Genomic DNA, 20,431 nt, shown 5'->3' with positions numbered 1-20,431 from the left:
TTCGTGAATAAGTCTACCACGACTAACAAGGTATTGTTCTTCATCTTAGTGAGTGGCAACTCCACTATAAAATCAAGGGACACGGTATGCCAAGGGCCTGGAAGGGAAGCTAAAGGCACGAGTAAGCCTACTGGGTTTAGGTGAGATACTTTGCTCTGAGCACATACATGACATGTTTTGACAAAGGATTCTATGTCCTTAATCATGGTAGGCCACCAAAAACTTTCACGCACAGCTTTGGTTGTCCACTTGATTCCTGGATGGCCTGCCACGGGATGAGTATGATACCACTTCAAGATCTGTTCTTGCAACTCATGGGAGGGCAATACTACTCCTCCCTGTACACATACATAACCCTCCTTCGTAGCGGTTTCCTGGGAACCCACTAGGGCATGCATGTCCACTGCGGCTTGACTTGTCTTGACCTGATTCAAGAAATCCTCTTCCGTGAGTATCCCCCCTATGATGTTCTCCCTAGAAATGATATAGGGCTGCTCTATCAATCCTGTAGGGTGATCGAAACTCAGTCGGGACAAGGCGTCCGCCATGCCGTTCCTTTTCCCTGGTCTATAGTGGACGGAAAAGTCGTATTCACTGAAGAATTGGGACCAGCGTAATTGTCTCATGGACAGAGCTTTGGCTGACTTGATATATTGTAGGTTACGGTGGTCCGTGTACACCACTGCAGGATATCGAGCGGCCAGTAAGTATTGCCTCCACTCCTCGAATACCTTTTTGATTGCTAGGAGCTCTTTGTCCCCTACTGCATAATTGTATTCAGCAGGGGTAAATTTGTGGGAGTAATAAGCTAGAGGATGACACTCTCCCAACACAGGATCCGCCTGAGATAAAACACCTCCCACTGCCACTTGGGAGGCACCCACCTCCACCACAAAAGGCAAGGCTGGATCCGAATGACGCAAAACTGGAGCACTGGTAAAGGCGGTCTTCAGCAGCCGGAATGAACAATCGGCCTCACTGGACCATAAGAATGGAATGCCCTTTTTTAACAAGGCCGTAAATGGCGCCACCAGGGCCGAGAAACTCTGAATAAACCATCTATAGAAATTGGCCAGACCCAGGAAACTTGGATCAGAGGACAGCCAATATTGTTATTATCCAAAGAAAGACATACCACTGACGGAATACAGCTCATACAGACCCATAACATTGTTACATTTAGAGGCAAAGGTACTGGGAAAAATCCTGGTCGAACAGGTTAAGGGAAGTGATAGCTACTGTGGTCCACCTGGACCAATCTAGCTTCATGCCGCCTAGGGGAAGCAGATTAAACATGTGGCATCTATATGGGAATTGCATATTACTGTGGTTCCTCAGGTTGAAGGAGCTGAGCTGCCCTCGTTAGACACCAAGATGGCATTTGATAGCACTAAATGGAGCAATTTGTTTGCAGCCCTTGCCAGATTGGGCTGTAGCCCCCAGTTCTGCGGGTGACTAAACCTCTTTATCAGGGCAGTTGGAAACAGTACAGGTTAATAACATGCTGCCCCAGCCTTTTGCTCTGACTCAGGGCACCAGCCAAGTATACCCCCTGCCCCCAATGATTTTTGGTCTGGCGCTTGAACCACTGGTGGCCTTGGTATGCCAAGATCCACTTATACAAGGAAACTGTGGCACTGGGAAATGGAAATAACAAATCTCTCCTTATGCTGACGATATACTGCTATAGTCCATGCACCCCGATCTCACAGTGGACAGGATATTACATATAATTCAACTTTGTGGAGACTGCTACGGATACAGGATTCACTGGAGCAAGTCCATCATCTTTCCCCTAATAGGGGATGTCTGCTACCTGCCATCGAGGTGTGTGGCTCTAATAGTGCAGGATGGATTTTGATATCTGAGAATATACATCACATGTGATGTGGGAGACTTCCTAGAGAAAAAAATTCTCCCACACCTAGATCGCCTCCAGAGCAATATATTGCCCACTGGTGGGCGCTCCCCGTGTCTCTGATGGGCAGAGCTGTCCTCTTTAAGATGATGACCCTCTCAAGCCTACTCTGTGTTCTACAGAACACCCTCTACAAAGCAAAGTACCCCCAGATTTCTTCAAGAAGGTTTACCATGAGTTGTGAGACCTACTGTGGGATAGGGGTAGCTCAAAAAAAGCACTGTGCAAACTCCAAAGAGGGGTGTATGAAGGAGGGCTGGCGGTCTTTAACATAAGCAAATGATATTGGGTGTTCGCTGATCAAACAGAACAGGCATACTTTATGGATCAGGAAGCTATGGGAAGCCGTGGCTACCTGCTGCTGCTCTACAGGAAGGGGCGAGAGGGGGCCCTGCTCACACACACTAAGGTGAGGCCGTGGCGAGAGACTACTAGATTCTTGGGCTGGGAGGGCAAGTTGACAGACAAGAACCCGCTGTGGGACAGCGACATCCTGTGGGAGGTTGAGGGCCTAGAGGGATTCTCCAAATGGGAGCTACTTGGCATTGCATAGTTGGGGGATTTGTGGAGAGGACACGCCATGGTAATATTTGAGACTCTGATGCCCAATTATTAGGAGGTGGAGCCAGAGCGTTTTAGACATCTACAGCTGGGGCGCGCACTGAGGCGACACATATTAGTGAGCAACCAGTTATCAGAGTTGGAGCTGCTACAGGACTGACTATTATTAGATCCCATGATGGACAAAGCCATCTCTGATTTATAAGAAATTAACTAACAATTCCCCATATCCTCTGAAGGCATTGAGGGACGCGTGGGTGGGAGACTTTGGACTCAGAGGGCGACGCCTGGGTTGATGCAGTGCAGAGCCCTGGGAAGTGGCAATATGATTAAGTTTCCATTTAGTCCAACTAAGGATACTTCACAGATCGTATTACTCTCGAACATTCCTACAAAAATTAGTGAGGAGCAACACTACCCAATGTGCCAGGGATTGTGGTTTGGTAGGAACCTTCTTTCACATATTGTGAGCCTGCTCAGAAATTCAGCATTACTGGAGGGGAGTGGTGAAAATTATGGCCCAGGTCACTGCACTCAAGGTACCTCTGGAGGCTAAATGGCATCTATTGATTATAACAGGTGGAGGTGTGGCCCAGATACCAGAAGATTTGGCTAGCATTGGCTGCAGGGGTCAATAAGGCCAACATAGCAAGGCCCCAGGGGTGGGCATGCCCCCCATATCGAAGACTGAGAAAACGATATGGACTAGTGTCTACAGGCAGAACATGTGGCATACCACGCTGCCCTAGCAGTTGGGAGACGGTTTGGGATAAATGGCGTAAATATAGAGTCCAATGAGTAAGAAGATGAGGAGTGACACCTTGGGAGATGTACCCAGGTCATTGTTTTAATTTCACCCGGATGAGATATTCATGCTTGCATATGATACAGACTTTCCACTTGACACCTATAGCTTTCACGATTCCACTGTGACTTGTTACTTCCCGATGTACATTGTGCAAATGATCCATCAATTGTATTTACTGTTCAATGAGCAACTGTTAAATAAAAAGATCTATCAAAAATAGAATATGTGGCAGGGGAATAATTGCTTTGTTGGTGCAGGGTTGCGGATAATGGGCAGCAGTCTTCTTCTTATAAAAATTGTTGTAATGCTGCTGTCCAAAAAGGCCCAACTTGAAGTAATCTCAATAATATTTTAGAGGTCTTGTGAAGAGTAGGTACTGTGACGTTGCATTTTGAATAAAACACAATGGGTTCTGGGCCTTGATAAGAAGGATCATGTCTGGAATATGAAGACCAAAACGTCTACTTTGCCCACATAGTTACATTCATTTATCATCAAAATACCCTCCCGTGGTCAATCCCGCCCAGGTCATTCCCACTTTCTGCTTCCTTTACTGAGGTCGTTGGGCAGCGGAGGCACTCTCCATTTTGTCGGCTGCTTGTAAATACTAAAACTAAACTTGCTCCACTGCATTGCATGAACACAAGACAGCAAAAAAGCATTGTATCTACTAAGATGTGGCACTGGCTTCCCTTTTCCCTGAGCTGTTTCACTTTTGGCTGCCATGCACCAAACACACACCCTTGCGCCATAGTGCAAGGGTGCATGCATTCTCTAAGGGATAGTTTTTGCACTAGACGGGTCCTTTGAAGAAAAAAAAATATCCTTCAACAATTTTACTGCCTTTTATGTATGCTGTAAAATGCCGCACACATGGAAAGTAGGAAAAGCAAAGCGAAATGAAAACATTTCTTCTTGTTGCGCCTGCCTCGAGGAAGTGTAGGATTTTGACTAAAATTTTGTAGATAGAGATTTGCATAAAAACCCATGGGTGGTGGCTTTAGCACTCCCTGCACCACCGATGGAACGCCCCTTGTTGCAGCGTGAAAGGAAGCAGTGCATTGCACAAGTTTGCATTACTTGCAGAATCTATCCAAGGCAAATCCAGATTTGTGTTGGATAGTAAATCCAAAAATAACACTTTGCATCGGGTTTGAATTACAAAAGTGTCAAGCATTAGTAAATCTGGACCATAATTCAATCAATTTTCATAGAGGTTAAAGTCAGAACAAATTCTCTTAATTATTTGGGGGCATATTATCAAGAACAGCATTAAAAAGTATCACCGGTTTAGCGGCAAAAAACTGCTGCTAGAACGGCAATAATGGGCTTGATAATATGCCCTTGTGAATTCCCATAGAAGCCCAGGTTCTGGTGTCAACCTGGGCTTCTATTGGAATTCACAAGGGCATATTATCAAGCCCATTATCGCCATTTTAGCGGCAGTTTTCTGCCGTTAAACCGGCAATAATTGTAACGCCGTTCTTGATAATATGCCCCTTGGTTGTTTAATACAGCTTCGGCTTTTATGAAGCGGTATGTTTCTGCCACTTCATCCTAAACAATTACAAACTTCTACAATTAGACCACTGCACCACCAGATGTGAAAAAAATTCTACATTTTATTTACAAGTACTTTACACTTTTTACAGAACATAATTTTTCAATTTTTTTTACAAGCTGCATAAAGAAATATAAAGCAAAACAAATTGCAGAGCTTCACAGGTTATTCTAACAGATGGGTGAACCAGGTAATGATTTTTGAATCATGATGATTGGTAAAAATTATAAAAGCTATGACAGCATTACTGACCTACGTAAATGGCTCATATTTCTTAATTCGAGCATTGGAAAAGTGGAATGGAATGTTAGGAATAATGCCTCAAAGCTACCCAAGTGAAAGAGAGCAAATCAAATAAAACAAGGAAAACCTCATGAGCCACATGAATGAAAGAAATGCACAGAAAATTAGTATGTGTTTTTTTTTACATTGCTTTCTTTGAAATTGCACATGCCAATGTAAACTACAGGACGGATTTCTTTTAACTGCTAGCTGAGATCCCCCAAATCAAAGTGGGAATTTGTGTTTGATGCAGTGCTATCACAACCCTAATGACATCTGTGAAGAACAGGGACACCAATGTCTATCAACATCACTTGTGGATTACACAATGTTTAACCTAACAATGAAAAAGAGTACCAAAGCAGGTCACTGTCGATTTCATGTAAATCACTGGAATCTTTTTAGTAAAACTCTAATTTCAAACATATTCTTTGTATTTAAGAATTGTCAGCTGCGCATTCCCGCACAACATGCAATGGAGGATCTCATTCAAGTGTGATTGAAGACGTAAAGTACCCCAGTCAATCTATGGGCACATGGAATAGATTATATATCTGGGGATTATTTAGCAGTCCCTGCCAACAGAGTCTTATGCTAACTGGATGAGGTAAATCTATCACAAAAGAACTGGTTTGTTAGTATTAGTAGCATCCAATTATTACCAATAAATTGTGGCTCACATTTCTATAGAAAACCTGTTGGTGACAATTAGGAATCTGAAAGAATAAATACAGAATGAGAAGATGGTCTCCAGGACTCGGTGATGTCCATGATTCGAAGATATTATTGTACACTGCTCATCGCCTTCGAGCATTGAAGAGTTCAATATGGTTGGAGGATTGGTGTCTTTTAAGGGATTAAACAGACATATTTAAGCTTGGTATTTCTGGAACTAGACTGAGACCTCGTGGTGTGTATTCAAGTACTAATAGGTATCTTCATGGTCTTTAAAAGAAATTGGCAATCACCTCTGCTAGGTTATTTACACTAGTGATATCACAGAAGAGACAATAACTACAGATCAGAATTAAATCCCATCAAAACGTACCTTTTGAAGTATGGCAATCCTAGCACATAATGCAATTTTGGAAATATAATACAATCAAAAAAAATGTTTAATAACAAAAAAGATTAAAGGTATTGTATTTAGTGTGTGAATTACTGTGTCACTTATGTTTGAAGTTCCCTGAAAAGGGCATATATCAAGATATTGACCTCACTAAATGACACAATGTAAGACTTGTTGCAATAAACTCTGCAAATCCCACTCCTCCATGGTCCGCCAATCCTACTGTGCTATTGCTATCACTAAAAGTGTCAAAGTGGCAGCGTAATTGGTAAGTGCTTCTCCAGCCCCACACGAAGGGCGGTCAGGCTTCTAGGTTTTACTCTTAAAGCTAGCATCACAATGCAGCTGGACAAGGGAACCTTTGAACATACTGATCCTTAGAAATTTGTCCCCACTAAATTCTCTGTGGCAAAGCTCTACAGTTCCTCAAAGTATTTCGAACAGTGATGATTCAGATAAAAATTAAACATATATTTCATAATTCAGGTATGCCAGTACATGTTCTACTCAGCAGAGAAAATAAAAGGTGGAAGAGAGCGAGACCAGCTCGCTCAATCCTTTATGCCTCTCTAAACATTGTGTTTGTCACACACTACTTGCTACATATTATTCGACAGTGGTTTGTATCAAAAATACTATTTACTGTAAACCTTTACATATAGTGTCAAACACAAAACATTAACCCGCACATCCATTTACAGTTGATTGAAGAAAACATGAGTCCAAAATCCGTGTGTTCTCCTTACAATTCTTGGATTTTTCTCAGGTTGAAAAGTCAGAATTTGAAGCTCAACTGGGTCCAGGAACTGATGACTTTATGTCAGCAGAGTAGGAAATATTCCCTGATAGTGTTTATAGATTCTGTTTGAATTTGTTTCACCATGATATCACGTGGACGGCAGCATTTCTTAGGGAGAAACAAATATGTAATTATAATAAATCCCTTAGGACCACAGGCAATGTGAGTTCTAGTACTACATTCTCTAACGTAAGTTTGTGACTGCCCTAAAACTGGATTCAGGAAGAATTATAACACTCTTTAATTTCTTTGCTAAAGCCTTCCTAACTGTTTTAGTTCCGGCTCCTTACACTGCCTCGCTACTAATGTTATACCTGTATCACGGAGAAAGACACACATGACAATGAAAGCAGCAGGAATATCAAAATTGATTTCTTTACTCAAGATTTTAAGTCTCAAATCAGTGACTTGCAGTGAATGGCTAATGTACAAGTCCAGGGGAACTGAGCCATTGCATGCCAACAAGCACATCCTGAAAAGGGACTATTTCTCCACCATGCAACTGAGCAGAACTGTCTTTTATTTCACAAGTCATGTTAGCACTTACTGTATTTAATAAAGAAAAGTGCAAAAATAATTACATTTCAATTACATATATGATACAAACCTGAAACATATTTTCTACATCACCTCAATTCTTCTTCATTTTTAGGTCTCGCATATTAGGTAGCACATGCTGTGTCTAGCTGAAGAGACCTATTGTCAGCTCCAAGTGGGCTTACAATCTGTCCATTACCTGCCATTGGTTGACTTTTCTGTCACTCTTACTTCAGGTGGTAATTTCTTCGTTTTGTTTAAGCACTCCATGAGATTGCACGTGTTTTCCAGCTGACTCCCTTGTGTACTCCTCTCCCACACCATGCTTATTTTGTTCTCTCACCCATGTGCTTATCCCGCGCTACACTCTGTGATGTGCTTGCTCTTGTGTGCTCTCTCTTCAGTTGCTAGCCTCTGTAAGCTTTACACATTTGCACCCTATGATTCAGTTTATCCTTACTGTCTGTCTGGCTTGCACCCCCTCCAATGTTACTGCACCCCACCTGCACAACATTTTTTTCCTTGTTAATTGCCAATCCAACTCGGATTGTTAAAAAGAAAAAAATGCTCATGTCATTTCCTAGGCACATGCATGCTTGATGTATGCGTCTACAAAATAATGCAGGCAGCCGCGGCAAAGGGATTTGTTTTTCTTTTAGTATTGCTGCCCAGCATCAGGGATGCTGCACAGCATGGCTAACTCCATTGCTGAGCCAACAGAACCCAAAGGCGAGGCTTATTGGCTTTTCCAATGCTTGTTAGTCTAGCTCCTTGCAATGATACTATGCAATGTACTCATCGTGATATATGACATCTACAAAGAGTCACACATTGTCATTTTTCGCATACAGTGGGTTGGTCGAAAATTGGACCTCTCTGAGTCAAAAGGTGTTAAGATAAGCTGTCTATGTTTTTGTCATCTATGGCTCTCATTGAGACAGCAGGATCTACAGAAATTTAGCTAGTCACTTTTTCTAAACAGTTGCTTTCCACTCCTGCAAATTCTCCAAGGGAAATGCTTGCCTCTGTGGTGTTTCCGCGGCAATGCCAAAGCCTGCAGAGACCCAAGGGAAACAGTGGATGTCATATGGCGGTATTCCATTTCAGCAGCCTTTTCCCGCTTCTCTCAAGTCTCCACAGACTGAAGAGCAACCAGAGAACGATGGGGCACACAGCCTTCAGCATCCACTCCATCCCTGTCAGCCACCGATCTAACTGTAGATTCCTCACTTTGCGAATTTCCCCAGAGACACCTCTGTCCTGCCTCTGGATAAGAAGGCACAGGCGCTCTGCTCTGATTTTCGGACAGTAGATATTTCCATAGAGGCAGCTAAAGTGGAGGGCATATACACAGAATCAGGGGTTTAGAGAACCAGGCCGTCCCTGCCCAGTCCAGGACTATCAGAATGAGCTGCCCTTGATATCATCTGACTTTCTTCAGTACCCGCGGGATCGGTGGCAGAGGTAGGAAGGTGTACAGGAGTCAGGAGTGGGACACATCCCCTAGAGACCAGATAAACTTTACAGCACAAACCTCTGAGCACTGAGGGGCTTATTTACAAGCCCCTTGGGCCGCTAGTGCATCACTTTTCCTGACACACCGATGGCGCTTTCAGCTGCCCCATATTTATAAGGACGCAAAAAGTCACCCTGCAGGGTATGCCCAGACGTGGGTCCCTTGCTCACTTTGCCACTGGATTCAAGATAGCCTGGCTGAGGAGGGTTATGAACCCGAAACCGGTCCCAGGATGCTTGTTTCCGGTCCAGGGAAGACATGGCTTGGCAGTTCGGGCTGGACTGTTCCCATGAGGCACAGGGTCAGACTGATTTGCATATGCCCATGTCTTAACTGGTGTGGCGGAGTGAGCTAAAGAATGATGATGGATTAAACCCGGATCAGTTGATTGGGGGTGAGTGCTTGCAATGTTCAACACTCCATCCATCATCCCCTTTGATTTTGCTAAGTTCGCCCTAAGTTGGCAGAGTATGCCCAAACGTGGGTTCCTTGCTCACTTTCCCACTGGATTCAAGATAGCCTGGCTGATGAGGGTTATGAACCCGAAACCGGTCCCAGGATGCTTGTTTCCGGTCCAGGGAAGACATGGCTTGGCAGTTCGGGCTGGACTGTTCCAATGAGGGACAGGGTCAGACTGATTTGCATATGGCCATGTCTGAACTGGGGTGGCGGAGTGAGCTAAAGAATGATGATGGATTAAACCCAGATCAGTTGACTGGGGGTGAGTGCTTGCAATGTTCAACACTCCGTCCATCATCCCCTTTGGTTTTGCCTTGTAAATACGGCCCCATTACAAGCAGCACTTTGCGTGAAAGGGGCATTCCATGGGAGTTGCTGGGAGTGATCCTACGCAACACCCATGGAGCAGCAACACCCATGGAACCTGACACATTTCCAGATTTACGAGAAATCGTTAACCTGGTAATGAGTCTAAATGCTACACCTCCACAGGGGAGGCTAGGGAGGCACAATGAGGAGAAATGTATTCATTTCTCCTTGTTTTTTTTTTTACCTCTTTCCATGCAGGCTGCATTATGCATCACACATAGAACGAGGAAATCACCTCGTATGATTGAATGTGCAGGAAGGTGTCCCTTCCTGCACATAAACAATCATTTAAAAAATGACATTTTGCAAGTTCTATGTTTGCTAATGCATGCAGCACACATAGAAGTTGAAAACGCCATTTCAGATTGCTTATGTGCAGGAAGGGACAGCTTCCAGCACATTAACAATAATCCCCATGATGCAGGTACACTTGCATGCATGGCAGCTAATTGTGTGCCAGCGCTGGGGAGACCCAAGGGATCTGTCATATTCTTGTAGATATGACGCATCCCTGTACTTTAAAAGTGCCGCAGCGTGGCACAGTCCTAGGGCTTGCGGTGCTGCGCTGCAGCACTTTCTTGTAAATGAGGCCCTGAATGTTTTCGAAGGTGGCAAAATTGTCTGTCAAGGGCACACTCTACTGTAGGAGCACACCGTAGGCCACGTCTGGATTCAGATGCTGCTCAGAATAGGTATGACAATGCCTCCTGAGTTTGTCTGTCCTGATGTTGAGGAACTCTTCTAAACGACCATCAGCGAGATCCTGTGAAATTCTAGCCAGTGCCAAAACCTCAGAGTCTCTAGAAGTGCTGTGCCACATGTTGCCCTGCTAGTTGCATTACTACATGGCAGCTGTGTTGTTTGTTAGCACCTGAATCGATCAGTCCTTGACAGAGCACAAAAAAAAGCCCTGAGAGGCAGTCGGATGGCATGCAATTCCAAGAAGATTTATGTGATGGTGATGCTCCACTGCAGCCAAGACCCCCTCTGATCTACACCTTGTGTGGGTGACTTACACAACTGACAGTTGATTCACCTATTACCATTCTGACTTCTGGGAAGGGTATGGAGGAAGTTTTGCTACAGGTCAGACAGGCATCTGCCATTCACCACTGGAGCTACCTAGTCTGGAACAAGTTCTTGATGCCCCTTGGTACGCAGCATCAACAATTTTCTGTAGAGAAAGAGAAGATTAGCCTGGTCCATCTACATCTGAGTGAAAACGAGCAATGTGAGGATAGACAGTGTCTGGAAAATGAAGGACATAACCAACTAAGGCAATCCAGAGGACTGGTAGATCAGTTGTGATTGAGTCCCAGTGGGGTAGGCAATGTCTTGTATGTCCCCCTACTAGCCCAAGATGCCCATTTGAGGTTGACCTAGTTTGGAAGCACTGACATAAGACATAAAGGAATAGGATTGATGTTGCATCTGTCCTCAACCTATTGTACTGATTCTGCCGCTAGTGCCACGAAAATCAGTATAGGTTACTGGATGGGCTTTGACGGTTTCCACTGGTGAAAAGTGAGGCCAGAACAGTAACCCCAGAACATCCAACACTGCTGGTGAAACAAGCAGGTTGATAAAAGCAATCCCAATGAGTGAGTCGTGCCTCTGTTGTTTCTGAAACGGCCCTGAGCCACATCAGCCTTTTCTCCTAAAAGATTGGGCCCACAAAATTACATAGCCATAAAAAATGCACAGATGTCACAAACAAATTTGGTGGATCACATCTAGGCGCATAGTCTATAAAATGACTCTGGATCTCACTGCCCAAGCAGCTACGTTTGTGGTGTCCAGACCATCTTGTACCATCTTGCGACAGCACAGGAGGTACCTAGTGCGCGAGGTCCCTGACAGTGTGATGTTAGTGACAGGCATAAGAAAAGTCAGGACTCGCCTTACAAGTGAGTGCTTGTACCGCAAGCCTTTGTGTCATTAGGAGATGGTTTATGACTGCTACCAAAGCGGAGATTCATCATCACTTCAGAAAACATTTTTAACCAGGCTGACATAGTGGGGTCAACCAAAGCCTTGATAAATGGCAACAGAGGTTCTGAAGCAGAACGTTCACACAACTTACAATTACTCTTCTCAGTGGTGATGAGACGTTCTAGGACTTCTACAACCTTCTTTACCACAAAAGCGAACAAAGCACTTTCTTCTTCTGCTGGCAGTGCCAAAAGGGAATCGAGGATAGATTCCTAAGAGGTATTTTGGACACTAGCATTCTGTAAGTTGAGACATAAGCCAGAACCAGAATAATAATGGGGTATCAAGGGATCTACCTCCTCACTGTAATCATCATTATGATGAGCATATTAAAAACCTAGCTTTACATCAAAGTAGGGCCCAAAAGTAGCCTTCGTCCTTCAGAAGTATTCCTGCTGGGGTAGAGAAAAAGTAGGGAAGGCATCTTCCAAAACTGGTTGCAACTTTGTCACTGTATAGTACCACAGCGGCTGAACCACAGCAGCGGAAGGATCTGAATCAAGGCTGGAGTCAAAACTGAATCCAGAGCCAGTGCTGCTGGAGCCAGAAGCAATTCCAATGGAGGATCAACTGGTGAGACCCGCGATAAAGGGGTGGATGCACATCTGGCACCAGAAGTGAAGCAGGTTGACTTTGTCCTAGGGGTAAGGAGGCCAGTGAGGAGGAATCTTCATAGGATCCCTGGGGCAAGAAGGCATGGCAGGGGGAGCTGGAATCAATCTCATTATCTGCAGCATGACCTCTCTGAATGCCTCAAATTTCGTTGGAGTCAGCAGTGGCCCAGGGAATTCAGTATGAGTATGAAAGGGGTAGGCTAGCTTCTCGCAGATGGCGGGACTCAATCCTGAATAGACTATGGGACAAGTTAAACTCGCTTGCTACATCCAATATTCCCTGTGTTTGTACAATGTAACGTGTTCACATATCTGTTCTTCATACAACAATGTTTGGACATTTACTAAGCCATCACGATACTTGAACAATCTTCCTAGCACCTTTGACGTTGTTAGTTCTGTCTGGTCCTTTACATGTTAAAAACTGTATATATTTGTACGTTATTGTATATTTGAATTCAGTCAGATTCTCCACCATCACCAAAAAGAACACACCAGTCTGTCATAACTGTGTAGATCTGTTATTTCATATATACTCGAACCCAGCTCATTTTAAGAACTTCCCCAGGAGGTGAGGCAAATCTTGCGAGACGCTCCCTTGAGCGCTCTAGACAGGCCTCGTCTCCCATTGGACCCGTGAGCCGAGCCCCTTTTTCTATTAGTCACTGGCATTGAGCGCCTGCACCGCGAGCACACTCGGATGCAGGACTCCGACGGAGAAACAGCACGGCTGTTCGTTCCCGTTTTGAAAGGTAACTACCATCCATACAGCGCGACTTTCTAGAGACACCCGCTCTGTGTGTCCGGACATGCAGATTTAGCCTATTATGCTAAACAATACTTCCCTTCTCCTTACAGTTATACATACCCATCGAGGATTAATCTACCTGTACCCAACGGCTGTGTGTTTACCAGCACGTCAAGTAAGTCCCTTTGACCCATCACCCCCGTCCATTTTTAACTTAGCAAGTTTCAGGGCCCTGATGGCACCTTTTAATTGTTTTTTCAGTACCCCTTGGAGCTCGAGGGAGCCCCCGTTCACAGACGGAACATTTGATGACCGTTTGACGACGTAGGTAACCATCCACGTCCTCTTCCTGTATAATACCACCACACTTATCTCACCACGTAGATACTGAATTTTGTGTTTAAATTACCTTGTAGGCTCTCCTTTCTCTTCCTGATGAAGACCCCATCATGAGGCCGCGAATTGCCCTTTAGCGTAACCGGGGTCGAAACGTAGAACTACGCCTCCATTCTACACACCATAGGAGCTAAATAAGCGATGCATTCTCGCTATCTATGTGTGATGTGATTTTGGGAACCTTTGCCCATTAATTTGATTGTAGAGGTTTTTCAATCGTCAATCTGGATGTAACAATTTTGTCACCACACCTTTACCCTGTCCCCCTCACTCACTCACTTACCTTCCCCCTTTTTTCACTGAGAGCACCGTTTTCGAATACCGAATGTAATGACATTATAATTACATGTATATACTACAATCTGTTTACTCATAACTTTGGCTGCAATTGGATCGCACTCTGACCTTGCATGATTAAAATGCCAAAATGTATGAAATGAATAAGTTGTTCCATTATTCCGACCCATTTTTAAATTCAATGGTGACTGTGTGCTTATTTTGAATTATTTGATACTTTTGAAACTCAGACCAAACTTCTTTTGTACTGACCCAGGGAATTCAGGGCGCAGAAACTAGAAGTTTGGCATCAGGTCTGAAGAGGCTCAGTTGGTGAGAAGTTCTAGGACTTCTACAACCTTCTTTACTACAAAAGCGAACTAGACACTTTCTTCTTCTGCTGGCAGCGCCAAAAGGGAATCAAGGATAGATTCCTAAGAGGTATTTAGGTCACTAGCATTCTGTAAGTTGAGACACAAGCCAGAACCAGAATAATAATGGGGTATCAAGGTATCTACTCAGTTAAGGCCATATATCAAGTTATATGCTCAGTTCCATTTTACAACAACAAGGGGCCCCAATTTCAGTCAGCAGGGACCTCGGGGAACATACTTCTTTTCAAACAACATTGGTCCCATGCATACAGGAAATTAAAGAACAAATAAAATATAGACAGAGTCAATCTATATTTAGAGAGACATGTCCAGCCAGACAGTGGTCTTTCAGAGTTTTTACTCAAGTTTCATGTAATTAAATCACACTGAGTACCTTCCACAAGTCAGCCAGTGTGGAACACAAGCCTGTGCCCAGCACTTACAGAACGGGTACAAAGGTTGAATGTAGAAAGCAAGGAAGGGCTTTATAAGGCAAAGCAAGTATCTCCGACATGAATACAATTGTACAGAGTATCACAACTAAGCACCTTTAAACACATAGTAATCACGTTTTTAAATTATTGGTGCTTAAAAAGGTCGACGGCGTTTCGGACCCCTAGTAAATCACGGGGTCCATCATCAGGACAATTTCAATGAGAGCCTTAAATGATTTAGCCTCTAAATGCCTAAAAGGGGGGAAAAAAGGGGAAAATATATACATTTACAGGAACTATAGTAACAAGAATAGGTGTCTTAAGGTGACCAGTGTACGGCGCAGTACTGGTTAAGTGCAGAAGAATTGAGTGAAACGACCTAGTGAGGATTTACGCTACTATCGTTGGTATGAGCTGACAGTGCGTGAAGTCATGCTACTTGGTGCATGGGTGCGAATAGTTCCATACATGGAGCAGAAGAATTGGAACAATCCTACAGTAAAAGGTGAATACGGGGCGAAATGCGAGAGTGCTAGATGAAGGCGGACTGGCCGCATGCAAGGTGGGCAAGCCCGTCGTGAACAGTTGCAAAATACCGCAATGAGTGGCTATACGCTAGTGTAGTTCGAGCGATAAGAGAGGGTCGTGTGCCCAGGAGCGGTGTGCGGCAGGAACGGTAAAGTGAATTTACAAAACGTTACGCGTGAGGCGGCTGGACATGTCTCTCTAAATATAGATTGACTCTGTCTATATTTTATTTGTTCTTTAATTTCCTGTATGCATGGGACCAATGTTGTTTGAAAAGAAATATGCTCAGTTCCAGAACATAAACAATCATTCCCATGATTCAGGTAAACTTGCATGTATGGCAGCTAATTGTGTGCCAGCGCTGGGGAGACCAGAGGGATCCGTCATATTCTTGTAGATATGACAAATCCTTGTACTTTGAAAGTGCTGCAGCGTGGCACAGCCAAAGGGCTTGCGGTGCTGCGCAGTGGCACTTTCTTGTAAATGAGGCCCTGAATGTTTTCGAAGGTGGTAAAAATGTCTGTCAAGGGCACACTCTACTGTAAGAGCACACCGTAGGCCACGTCTGGATTCAGATGCTGCTCATATTAGGTATGACGATGCCTCCTGAGTTTGTCTGCCCTGATGTTGAGGAACCCTTCTAAACGAACATCAGCGAGATCCTGTGAAATTCTAGCTAGTGCCAAAACCTCAGTGTTTCTAGAAGGACTGTGACCACATGTCGCCCTGCTCGTTGCAATACTACATGGCAGCTGTATTGTTTGTTAGCACCTGAATCGATCGGCCCTTGAGAGTCGGATGGCATGTAATTCCAATAAGATTTATGTGATGGTGATGCTCCACTGCAGCCAAAACCCCCTCTGATCTACACCTTGTGTAGGTGACTTCCACAACTGACTGTTGATTCACCTATTACCATTCTGCCTTCTGGGAAGGGTATGGAGGAAGTTTTGCTACAGGTCAGAGAGGCATCTGCCATTCACCACTGGAGCTACCTAGTCACCTCGTCTGAGACAATGATCTCTTAGAAGTCTCCCAAATGCCTAAAGTTGGGAACAATGCAGATGCAGGTTCCACTAAAGGGTCTCCATATGCCTCTGAATGTGGGGTACTAGCAGGATGCCAGATATTAACTTGCCCAGAAGTTTCAGAACAATAGCGTGTGGAGCAGCAGCTCTAGCACGAAACATCAGCATCATAGCCTGAATTTCCAAGACTTAAGTGGGGTAAAAACCTTCAGGCAACTGTGTGACAACATAGCCTCGATAAGGGGTAGTCTCAGAAGCTCAAAAGGAGACCTGTCCTCATAGATGGATACCCAGTGACTTGTGCTCACACATGGAAACAATGACATTGTTTTCTGCAGGTGATCCAAGACGAGTTAAAGGGAGCCCACCTACACCAGCCAGTCATCAGGGTACAGTAAATTCCTGTATACATCTGCAGGTGATCCAAGACGAGTTAAAGGGAGCCCACCTTCACCAGCCAGTCATCAGGGTACAGTAAATTCACGTATACACGCCTTACAAAGATGTACCACAATCACTGGCATGGCCTTTGTAGAGACCTGGGAGATCTAAGGCCAAAGGGCAGGGCAGTGGATTTGACGTGGTTTGATTTCACCACGAAGGGAATATACTTCTTGTGGGACTGGTAGATGAAAGTATGCATACAGCAAATCCAAGAAAAACATCCAATATTCATAGTCCTAGGACAGCTGAACAAGTGCAATGGTCTTTATCTTCAACTTCTCCTTCTTGAGGAAAGGGTTTAGAACTCTGAGTTCTACGATCGATCTCAAGCCCCCATCTGTTTTGGGGATGAGACAGTAATGCGAGTAATAGCCCATTTGTCCCTCCAACTCTGGAACAAGTTCTTGATAGCACCCTTGGTATGCAACATCAACAATTTTCTGTAGAGAAAAAGAAGATTAGCCTGGTCCACCTACATCTGAGTGAAAACGAGCAACGTGAAGATAGACAGTGTCTGGAAAATGAAGGACATAACCAACTAAGGCAATCTGGGGGACTGATAGATCTGTTGTGATTGAGTCCCAGTGGGGTAGGCAATGTCTTGTCTGTCCTCCTACCAGCCCAAGATGCCCATGTGAGGTTGAACTAGTTTGGAAGCACTGACATAAGACATAAAGGAATAGGATTGATGTTGCATCTGTCCTCAACCTATTGTACTGATTCTGCCGCTAGTGCCACGAAAATCAGTATAGGTTACTGGATGGGCTTTGACGGTTTCCACTGGTGAAAAGTGAGGCCAGAACAGTAACCCCAGAACATCCAGCACTGCTGGTGAAACAAGCAGGTTGATAAAAGCAATCCCAATGAGTGAGTCGTGCCTCTGTTGTTTCTGAAACGGCCCTGAGCCACATCGGCCTTTTCTCCTAAAAGATTGGCCCCATCAAATTACATAACCATCAATAATGCACAGATGTCGTCAGAAAATCTGGTGGATCACATCTAGGCGCATAGTCTATAACATTATTCTGGATCTCACTGCCCAAACAGCTACGTTTGTGGTGTCCAGACCATCTTGTACCATCTTGCGGCAGCACAGGAAGTACCTAGTGCGCCAGGTCCCTGACAGTGCAATGTTATGTAGTGACAGGCAAAAGAGAAGTCAGGACTCGCCTTACAAGTGAGTGCTTGTACCACAAGCCTTTGTGTCATTAAGAGATGGTTTATGACTGCTACCAAAGCGGAGATTCATCATCACTTCAGAAAACATTTTTGACCAGGCTGACATAATGGGGTCAACCAAAGCCTTGTTAAATGGTAACAGAGATTCTGACGCAGAAAGTTCACACAATTTACCATTACTCTTCTCAGTGGTGATGAGAAGTACTAGGACTTTGTTGAAAGGAAGAACGTAGGCAAATCCAATTCCTTACTTCTTTATTTCATGGAGTATAAACACAGCGGCACCGAACACGACTCCAACCTCCAACCCTCCTCCTTCAGCAACTGCCTTCCCTACCACATCAACATTCTCACAACCCATGCATTCCACACACTCCACACGTGCACACAGAGACACGCGCTATCATACACTATCATACACACGAGACAATCCACGCGCACAACACGACACATACAAACCAATACCACACACCCTCCTCCTCAACAACTTACAAGACACTAACTAAAAAGTTACCCTAACTTAAAATCAGTAAACCGGACAGGCAACTTCCTCGTTCTATTACCACGGCGTAAAGCCTCACCTTCAACACCAATATTAGTACAAGAGGAACCAGATTCAATAACATCACTAACACCACTCCTACTCCTGATTTTATCACAAATAGACGTGTCACATCCGACACTACAACTACTCGTACTTCCAGTTGACACCACTTCCTTCATTAGTCCAAAATCATCACCTAACATATATCCGCTACACACTCCTTCATCAACACCAGATCGTGTACCTACCCCGCCATCCTTCCCATTGCAAAGACTCAATTGGCGAAAATTCCATCTCCTCCCGTCCTCCAAATCTACCGCACTACCAAACACTTTCATTACTTTCAGGGGTTTCGACCATAGACTTTCACCCTTCAACACAATTCTAAGATTCTTTACCCGAACCATTTGACCTATTTTAACCAACGGCCAACTACATCTACCTCCATGATACTGCTGACTACGATGTTGATACTTTTTGACTTCAGACCTAATTTCTTTATTTATATCATTGTTATTGCACTGCACTTTATCATTTCTTTTCCTCAACCACCATGGAACCAACCCAGTGAATGGTTTCCTACCTCTCAAAACCTCAAAAGGTGTTTTACCTGTAGCAGAATGCGGGGTGACACAGTATGCTGTCAATCTTTCTTGTAGAGCCTTCCTCCAGGGTAAACCTGCACTCAATGCTAATTCAATCACTTCCTTGACCACCCTATTGAAGCGCTCAACTTGACCATTACCCTCGGGATGATATAGTGATAACTTGATGTGCTTGATGCCCATCACCATTAAGAATTCTTCCACTTTTTGTGACACAAATTGAGGCCCATTATCCGAAACAAGAACTTCCGGAACCCCTTCCCTTGAAAACACATCTTCTAAAAACTCAATGACCACGTCAGTAGTCATCCCATTTACCATTCTCACCTCAGGCCACTTCGAATAATAATCGACCAATACAATGGCATAACAATCCTTTGCCGATAAAGCTGAAAATGGACCCATAAAATCAATAGCAACTTTCTGCCATGGATACTCAGGTAACTCCACCATAGTTAAAGGCACACTCAATGGCTTCGCCACCTTATCGCTGGTACAACAAACTTTACAATTCCTTACTAAACGATCCACCATAGAATCAACTCCTGGCCACCAAAACCACTCTTTAATTCTCCTTTTTGTACTGGACATACCACCATGCCCCATGTGACTCTTCTCAACAATATTCTCTCTTAAACTAAATGGAGGCACAATTCTGTCCCCTCTTAAAACAATATCTTTAACAACACACAATTCCTCTTTAACTTTCCAAAACGCAGCACATTCACCCCATAAGTTAGACTCTCTTGGCCAACCATTAGTTATGAATTGTTTAACCTCTTTCAAAACAATATCCTTGTCCATCTCGCACATCCATGACGCTTCGGATAACATGTTATTAACATCCTTTTCATCAATCAAAAATACATCCTTGATGGTAAAAGCTATTTCGCAATCACTGTTGATTTCAGTTCCTGTCGAATCTACATTTGGTAATCTTGAAAGACCATCCGCAACCACGTTATCCTTACCAGGAATATATTCTATGTCAAAACTGAACATTTGCAACTTTGAAGCTAAACGAGCTAACCTAGGAGTTAAATTCTTCCCACCTTCAGGTCTCAAAATATTCACCAAGGGTTTATGATCAGTACAAATTTTGAACTTCCTCCCCCACACATACATCCTAAATCTCTCAGCAGCCCATGAAGCAGCCAACAACTCCTTCTCTATTACAGAATAATTGTGTTCTGATTTTGTTAACGTGCGTGAAGCATACACAACTACCCACTTCTCTGATTTAATATGCTGAGAGAACACAGCACCAATGCCATACCCAGATGCATCCACAGACAATACACATTCAGCAGTTGGCAAGAAGGGTTTCAAACACGGTGTTGTAAGAATCTCTTTCTTCACCCTTTCAAAACACATTTTTTGTTGCTCTTCC

At 44.0% G+C, this 20,431-nt stretch overlaps 1 protein-coding gene across 1 annotated transcript in view; it reads right to left on the bottom strand.

Annotated features, from left to right (window-relative positions):
* Positions 1 to 4,893: 4,893 nt before the first annotated feature.
* The window catches only part of LOC147662771 (uncharacterized), a 191,578-nt gene continuing 176,040 nt past the window's right edge, over positions 4,894 to 20,431 (bottom strand). The window contains exon 17 of the mRNA XM_086950914.1: positions 4,894 to 7,106. Coding sequence (XP_086807040.1) covers positions 7,087 to 7,106 — 20 coding nt within the window. The 3' untranslated portion in view covers positions 4,894 to 7,086. The remainder of the gene's footprint in view (positions 7,107 to 20,431) is intronic.

The sequence above is a fragment of the Lissotriton vulgaris genome, unplaced genomic scaffold (assembly GCF_964263255.1).
Source record: "Lissotriton vulgaris unplaced genomic scaffold, aLisVul1.2 SCAFFOLD_756, whole genome shotgun sequence".
Classification (NCBI taxonomy): Eukaryota; Metazoa; Chordata; class Amphibia; order Caudata; family Salamandridae; genus Lissotriton; species Lissotriton vulgaris.
Note: the sequence above shows the minus strand (reverse complement) of the source record. Positions and strands in the feature narration are given on the sequence as shown.